This window comes from Gekko japonicus, unplaced genomic scaffold (genome assembly GCF_001447785.1).
Source record: "Gekko japonicus isolate JY-2015 unplaced genomic scaffold, Gekko_japonicus_V1.1 scaffold430, whole genome shotgun sequence".
In the NCBI taxonomy this organism is placed as follows: Eukaryota; Metazoa; Chordata; class Lepidosauria; order Squamata; family Gekkonidae; genus Gekko; species Gekko japonicus.
The window spans coordinates 113,824-122,331 of NW_015171516.1; the positions used below are offsets into that span (position 1 = coordinate 113,824).

General features: G+C 48.3%; 1 protein-coding gene across 1 annotated transcript in view; it reads right to left on the reverse strand.

Annotated features, from left to right (window-relative positions):
- PTH2R (parathyroid hormone 2 receptor) overlaps positions 1 to 8,508 on the reverse strand; it is a 106,607-nt gene that overhangs the window by 62,820 nt on the left and 35,279 nt on the right. Inside the window, exons 5-8 of the mRNA XM_015419381.1 lie at positions 7,378 to 7,499; positions 5,554 to 5,651; positions 4,720 to 4,906; positions 3,357 to 3,510 (exon numbers count right to left, since the gene is read on the reverse strand). Coding sequence (XP_015274867.1) covers positions 3,357 to 3,510; positions 4,720 to 4,906; positions 5,554 to 5,651; positions 7,378 to 7,499 — 561 coding nt within the window. The remainder of the gene's footprint in view (positions 1 to 3,356; positions 3,511 to 4,719; positions 4,907 to 5,553; positions 5,652 to 7,377; positions 7,500 to 8,508) is intronic.

Consider the following 8,508-nt stretch of genomic DNA (forward strand, 5'->3'; position numbering starts at 1 on the left):
GGAGGAGGAGGAGGAGGAGGAGGAGATTGGATTTATACCCTGCCCTTCACTGGGAGTCACAGAATGGCTTACAATCTCCTTCCCTTCTTTTCCCCACAACAGACACCCTGTGAGGTAGGTGGGGCCGAGAGAGCTCTGAGAGAACTGCTCTGGAGAGCGCAGCTCCAAGAGAACTTAAGAACATAACATAAGAACATAAGAGAAGCCAATGTTGGATCAGGCCAATGGCCCATCCAGTCCAACACTCTGTGTCACACAGTGGCCAAAAATACCAGGTGCCATCAGGATGTCCAGCAGTGGGGCCAGGACACCAGAAGCCCTCCCACTGTTGACCCCCCCCCCCAGCACCAAGAATACAGAGCATCACTTGCCCCAGAGTCCCTATCTATACCTTGTGGCTAATAGCCACTGATGGACCTCTGCTCCATACGTTTATCCAATTGCCTCTTGAAACCGTCCATGCTTGTAGCTGCCACCACCTCCTGTGGCAGTGAATCCCATGTGTTAATCACTCTCTGGGTGAACAAAACTTGTGGTCTCCAAGGTCACCCAGCAGCTGCATGTGGAGGAATGAGGAAATCAAACCTGGTTCTCCCCAGATCAGAGTCTGCACACTTAACCACTACACCAAACTGTCTCAGGAACTCTATGGTCAGAACTTCCAGTGAGTGGCTGATGCCTTATTTTTTTAAAAGACAAAATCTCCCAGAACTCTGCCTGTCCCCACACCCCTTCCACTGGTTGTCACACACCGCTTGGAAATCCTAGATGGGGGTGTAAAGGTCTGATCCGTTGCAGACTGCCAGTCGCCCAGCGGCATCCATCACAACACAGCCCACTAATGGAGTGTTTTGTCGTGAGCATCCCATTAGGCAGACAGCGGCGAAAAGTCAATCGAGAATCGCCGCACAGATCAAGTGAGCGAAGCAGGCAGGGTCCAAACAAACAGCCCTTTTCTAACGAAGACCCAGAAATTCTTTCATTTGGTGCAGCGAAAAGACAATCGAGAATCGCCGCACAGATCAAGTGAGCGAAGCAGGCAGGGTCCAAACAAACAGCCCTTTTGTAATGAAGGCCCAGAAATCCTTTCATTCGGTGTAGCGAAAAGACAATCGAGAATCGCAGCACAGATCATGTGAGCGAAGCAGGCAGGGTCCAAACAAACAGCCCTTTTCTAACGAAGGCCCAGAAATGCTTTCATTTGGTGCAAGGCAGTATTTCGCTTAAGATTAAAAAAAAAAAAAAAAGACTGGCAAACAACGGAGAGAGGCTTCGGTCTGAGCGAGGCATCAGAAACCAGCTGTTCACAGAGGTTCTCATAAGGGAGCAATCCCCCCACACCAATCTCTTCGATTTAGAAAATTAGCAGACAGTGGGAAGAGTTCTAGCTTAACGTTCTTCCGCTTGATATAATTGTTTTCTGTGTGCAAGAATGTCTTTCCTGGGGGAACATGTCATCATCTCTGCCTCTGCCGACAGCGTAATGCGTTCGAGAGGCAGGTTTACCACCTCAATGGAAACCAGGGGCCTAAGTGGAAGCTCACAGAATGGAACATTCCCTAATTAGGTCGGCTGCAGCAGAGGACTGTTTGCTGGTGCACCCTCTCCAAATGTTAAAGCCAAAGGAGCAGGCAGTTAATTGGCAGCAATTATGCTCTCCACAGATCTGCTCTCTCTCGTCGGGCAGACAGCGGGACGGGTTCTGCAGTCGCTCCTTAATCCTTCATGTAGCGTGATCCAAAAGTCAAAAAGAGAAGGGGAGGGGAAGCGGGTCTAACACCATCTTACTTACCCAAACCCCAGATTGTCTAGGAACGGCCCAAGAGGGCTGACAGGCTGTGCCTAGCAACCAGAGAGAGGAGATTGGATTTATACCCTGCCCTTCACTACCCAAGGGAGTCTCAGAGCGGCTTACAAACTCCTTTCCCTTCCCCTCCTCACAGCAGACACCCTGTGAGGTAGGTGGGGCTGAGAGAGCTCTGACAGAAACTGCTCTTTCAAGGACAACTCTGCCAGAACTATGGCTTGCCCAAGGTCATCCAGCCAGGTGCAAGCGGAGGAGTGGGGAATCAAACCCGGTTCTCCCAGATTAGAGTCCGCGAACTGAACCAAACTGAAGAGGACGGGGACATTGGAGGTGCTGGCAGTGGAAGTGTTTATTTGTTTATATTTATACTAGGAAAAAGGCCCATTGTGGAAATAAATACAACGGCCTCTAGAAAGAGGCTCTGGGTGGGTGCCCCGGCCTTGGACACTCAGTGTCAATTTGCTGTGGCAACCTCAGCAGGGTATAATGACACTGAGTCCACCATTTTCTCCAGAGAAACTGATCTCTGCTACCTAAAGAACAGTTGTGAGTGGTCTCCAGCCCCCACATGGAGATTGGCAACAATGGTTCCCCAGAAGGGAATAGTTGGTTTGGAGGGTGGAGTCTATGGCTTTGTACCTGTCCGAGATCCCATGCCTCCTGAAACCTCACCCTCTCCAGGCTCCATCCCTCACCTCTCCAGGAATTTCCCACCTGGAGTTGGCAACCCTATCTTCTTCCCAGCCAATCATCAACCTACCTACCTTTATTTCCCCCTCACTCTTCAGCTTTCCACCCCACACACACCTGCAGCCTCTCCCGTGCTCTGAAGCCCTGACTGCTACATCACATTGGCTGTCATACGGGGGCCACCTCAGCAGCATATAAGGATACAGAGCCCACCATTTTCTCCAGGGGAACTGATTTCTGCCATCTGGAAAGCAGTTGTAATTCTGAGTGATCTCCAGCCGTCGCCTGGAGATTGGACACATTTTACCTCAGAACAGCAAAACTGGTTAGAATGTTAGAGGCAAAAGCCAATCAAGTTGCATATGCAAACGACCTCCGTGTTCCAAGGCAAAAGCCAATGAGGCTACATATGCAAAAAACCTCTGTGTTCTGACTGGCTATGGGGGGGAGAGGAACAGCAGACTGCTTAGAATGTTGGAGGCAGGATTCAGGCAAAGCAGCCAGTGGACAGAGAGACCCTCTGAATGGCAGATCAGAGAGCGAACTGATTTTGGAGCGTGTGGAATGTTCTAGAGAAGTGCCACCACCATTCGGCTCTTATTTACAAGGGAGAGTCCGCCCTCCTCACATAGCAGGCTCAGGAAAGGTTCCGAGCACATAGATCTGCGAATAGTGCAGATTTACAATTAAAACATATCCATACAGCTACTATTAAAACCCACTAAATCACTGAACACTAAAAAACATACAATGTGCCTCAGCACCCTATGGGTGGGGGGACGACAAATTAGTGAACTGTAAATAAATTCAACTTTAGAATGGAAAAGGGATTTCCGGAATGAGAGACAATGTACTTTACCCCAGCCGATTAAGGTAAACCCCCACAGGTATTTGGTGTCTGAAAAGAACGCCACGAAGATCAAGCTGTGCAGATAGAGGCCTTCCACCAGGATCCAGTAGTAGTTGGTCGCCAAGAAGTAGATAAACATCACCACGGTGATCTTGCATCCCACCTGTCAAATCGATCCAAAGGTAAGCAAGCCTTCGCCATCGTTTGGGGCATTAAAGCTGTGTGGCACTATCCTTGCAGACTGGAACTGAGTCTTTCACTTTCAAGTAAGTGCGACATCAAAGCAAAGAATGGACAGGATTTCATGTTAAGGACGGAGAAGGCTGCTGGTAGATGTGTAACAGGGTGATATATGACGCTATAGTGATACTTAAAGAATTTACATGAGCATATCTGTCGATTCTTTAACACAATTTTTTAAAATGAAGGTATCGAAATTCAACTTTTAAAGTACAGAATACAAAAAAACAGAAGAACGTCCAAAAATAAGCTTATTCTAACAAAGTTTCCGGGTAATGCGTTTGTTTCCAAGGTCTTCACCAGAGAAGGATGATTATAACTGCACAGCTGTTTTCATTTCAACATTTCATTGTAGCTGATGTTACTAACACCTTCTAGGGTTGCCAGGCCACGGCGGGGGATCCGCACGTCTTCACAGGATCCCTGCCGCGGGGGACAGCGATACGCGTTGCACCGCTGTCGCCAGGATGTGACGCTACGCGTTGCTCTGGCAACGGGACTCCAAACAGCCCCGTTGCCAGAGTGACGCGTAGCGTCACATCCTGGCGACGGCAGTGCAACGCGTATCTCTGTCCCCAGCGGCAGGGATCCTGTGAAGACGTGCGGATCCCCCGCCGCAGCTTGGCAGCCCTAACATCTTCCTGACACTCACTCTAAGATATGCCTTGTATAGTTATATGCTTTATGAAGATTATGGAGTGTTGATTTTTCAACTTGACTTGACTAGTCTTGACAGTCTTTAGAAATGAAAGCTGGCCTGGAGAAAAACTGCCTCCTGACCCCAAAGTGGCAATCAGCATTTCTCTGGGCATGTAAGAAAGGGCCATGAGAACTAAGCCCTGGTGTCCCTGCCTAAGTAATATCCAAAGGAGACTACTACAGTGCATTCCTTGTACGGCTCCCTAAAATAAGGATTTGGAAATTAATGCAGGTTTAGAATACGGCAGGCCGATTATTAATTGGCATTCAGAGTACTCATCGTGTTGGAACACCTTCACTGGCTTCCATTTTATTTCTGGGTGCAATTCAGACTTCGGCCCAAGTTATGGGAAAACGCCCTCGTATATTTTAAGGGTCACTCCCGCAGCGGCGAGCGGAGAAGCCGGAGTAAGCGAAGGAGAAAAATACTTACATACTGGGACTTGTCTAAGACGGGAGCCACTATAACGCTCCGGAGGTCTCCCATGAGCAGAGAGTCCAGCTCTTTCACGCCAACCTGAGTGTGGACGACTTTGTCTTTGATAAAGATGCTGGTCGCTCGGAGCATGAAAGAGACAAACAGGTGCAGGTGGATGTAATTCCGGGTGCAGTGAAGCCTCCTGTTGGGGGTGAGAAGAGAATAAGGAGAGCCCTTGGTCCTAGGCTTAAAATTCAACTTAGCTCAGTATCTGGAGATCCCCTGCGAGCTTGGTGTCTCTAGCACACTGGGGTGGGAGTGGGGACTTCTACTGCACAACAAACCTCACAAACAGAACCAGTTTATTTGGCCCTTAAAAGTTTGTCATGGTTTGTGGTTCGCGAATCTGGCACACCATGAACCACAAACCAAGCCAAACTGCATTTTCCCAGTTTGTGCCCATCCCTAGCCACCTGGCAGGAAACCGAATTATTTGTTACAAATTAGGGTTGCCAGCCTCCAGGTGAGATCTGGAGATCTCCAGGAATTACAGCTCATCTTCAGGCTACATAAATTTCTTCTCCTGGAGAAAATGGCTGCTTTGGAAAGGTGGACTGTCTGGCAGTAGACCCTACCGGGGTCCTGCCCCTCCCTAAACCCCACCCTCCCAAGATCTGCCCTCGAATCCCCGGGTATTTCCGAATCCAGAGCTGGCAACCCTAATCCCCATTAAATATGCCATCACGAGGGAAAGGGTGTGAGCACCTTGGAAGCAGGAGGCACTTCAGAGTTTTCTACAGTCCTTATGAGTCTCCGAGCATCCGGATTCTGGAGTGGGGAATCACTCACCTGAAGTAGCCGATAATGAAAATTGCCACCGCCAAGGAGGTGAAGGAGACGGAGTAGCCAACAGTGTACATGATATAGAGGCGTTCAAAAAACTCCCTCTGGAGAGAAAACAAGAACAGCAAGACATGTAGGATAGTGTATTCACTCGGGTGTGCAAATCATCCAGGTCTAAAATATGGAGTTTTGCTGAGTCTTAAACTTTTGATTTTCAAAGCCGGGCTGGCATGGCACCAATGGATTTAATCTAAGGCCTTTAGAGATGTCACAGGGGGTTACCAGGTCCCTACTAGGGCTGAGGTGTGTGAGTAATTTTTTTTTAATTTTTCCAAGACATACATAACATAAAATGAGGGTATCTATTACCTCCTTAAAAGTTACTTACTTACAATCTCGTCCTTTAGCCAAACATTAATTTGAATATTTCACCTTGTATCACTGTATATTTATTTTGCAAACACATAACAATAAAGTTCTGTATATCCTAAAAAAAAAAAAAGGCGTCTTATGTTTGTTGTTTTATTTGTTTTATCCTTCCATCCATTTATAAAATCTTGACTAAGTGCTTTCAAAAATTTCCTCTGGTTGTCCTTTTAAGATTAAAAATAGTGTGTCCATTTCGGCAGTTTCCAAAATTTTGTTTGCAAGTTCTTCTCTTAAGGGTCAATCCTCAAAGAAATCAACCCTGACTGTTCCCTGGAAGGCCAGATAATGAAACTGAAGCTCAAATACTTTGGCCACCCAATGAGAAGGGAGCACTCACTGGAGAAGACCCTGATGCTGGGAAGGATTGAAGGTCAAAGAAGACGGGGACGGCAAAGGATGAGATGGTTAGACAGTGTCATAGATGCAACGAACATAAAGTTGAGCAAACTTCAGAGGACGGCGGAAGACCGGAAGGCCTGGCGTGATCTGGTCCATGGGGTCGCGAAGAGTCGGACTCAACTGTGCGACTGAACAACAACAACAACGCTTAAGGGTACTGGGGCTGAGGGATCCCCCCACCCCAAGAAGACCCTTCCTGCAGCTGCTCAGCTGGATGGTGGGAGAAAAAATAATGGGGGAAAGGAGGAGACAAGAGACATCATCTCGAGGTACTGACATCACCTCCTGTGCAACCATAAGAGACATCAGTGCATTGCTGGCGCTATCGAGCATCTCCAGCAATGCATTGGCATCTTTTCCAGTCACGCTGGAAGTGACATCAGCACATCCCCGGTGACATCATTACGTCAACAGCGAGGTCCTCCCACCCCTTGAGTGTCCCACTGGTTGCTGGCAACTGACAGGAGGTGGGGGGGACACACAGGGGGCATGGCATGACGTCACTTGCAGGAAAACCTGGAAGTGAGATCAGGGAGCTCTAGGAATGGGGTAGCGCTAGGTAAAACCAGAGAGTTTCTGGTGATTCCTAGAGTTACCTAAGTATCCGGAAGTGATGTCACAGAGTGCACTATGCCAACTTTAAAAAAAATTATCCTGCTGCCACTCAGACTGGCAGTGGGCGAGGTGGTGCGAGGCCCTCCACCACAGAGGGAGTTGTGGCAATGCTAGCTAGAACAATAGCATCCATAGCACATTTGGCAATGCCAGTTAGGCACCGGATCTTATTGACGGGGGCAGTTAGTAGTCCAGCCTCAGGGGAAAGGCCGTGGGAGAGCCTTAAACTGGCAACATTCACTCTTAGCAACTGTAAAACAAGCTACAGAGTTGTTGGGCTGTTAAATTCAGTTCCCTGTTGCTGTCAGGCCCCCCCCCCCCCCAAAAAAAACACCATGCTTGAAATAGCTTTTCATCACCTCCTCTTCACTGGAGAAAGAGCCCTACCTTTCCCGAATGGACTTCTGCTCGTAGGAAGCTCAGGCATTCGGAGTAATTAGACCATGTTCGGTTTAAACTTGGCACAAAGACCCAAGTTCCATTCGAACTGCAGTGTCTGAAGGCCATACCTGCAAGGCAGAATGACTCCCATTAGACCGAGTCTCCACTGTGGCCAGGGCTGCCAACCTCCAGGGAGTGCCTGGAGACCTCCCACTATTACAATTGATTTCCAGATGACTGAGATCGGTTCCTCTGGATCAAATGGCCGCTTTGGAGGGTGGACTCTATGCCATTACACCCAGCTGAGGTCCCTCCCATCCTCACAACCCTGCCCTCCCCAGGCTCCACCCACCCCCCCAAAAAATCTCCAGGTAGTTCCCAACCCAGAGCTGGCAACCCTAGATAACACGCTTGTGTCTAGACTACGGCCATGTGGGAATTCACACGATGGAACTCGAGCCATCAAGAATAGTTTTCTGTCTCACGTTGGTCAGGCATCTCAGATCGTTGTTATGTGCTGGACGAGAATCAAATATCTCTTCTCTGCTCCCATTGAACAAATTGTGACTATTCCTTTTCATGGTATATTGAAGGTTCTAATGCTGATTTATATCTGCTAAGATGAGTGCGATATTTCGATCTGTATTCGTATCTATTTTTCGCCGAACTTCGTTGATTGCACTCTGTTCTATTGTCAGTTTGTAATATTGTTATATTGTTCGATAGAATTTAAAGAAAGGGGGGGGGAGTTTTCTGCCATTTGGCGAGGACAGAATCCTATCTGCTAGTTTTCAATGGGAAAGGACGACAAAAATGTATAGAAGAATGTTTCGTCACGTGAGGTTTCCAAGCCCAGGTTTACTACCTCAGCGAGGGTCAACCCACATGTTGCCAACATTTGAACTCCAAGCACGTCTTTTGGCTCTAAGGAGCAACCATGTGTCGTGTGTACGGGGTGTGTGTGTGTCAGTGAGATGGTACCAGAAGGAGGGGGGGTAGCTCTTCTCTATTCTGTTTCCCAGGCATCACTGTCTGAAAATGCCTCTTCCCACTAGCTGCCTTCAACCCTAGTGGAGAAAAAAGACAGCACACACATTAAGCTTCCCCCCCCCCCCCCCAACCCCGGGCCAAAATCCC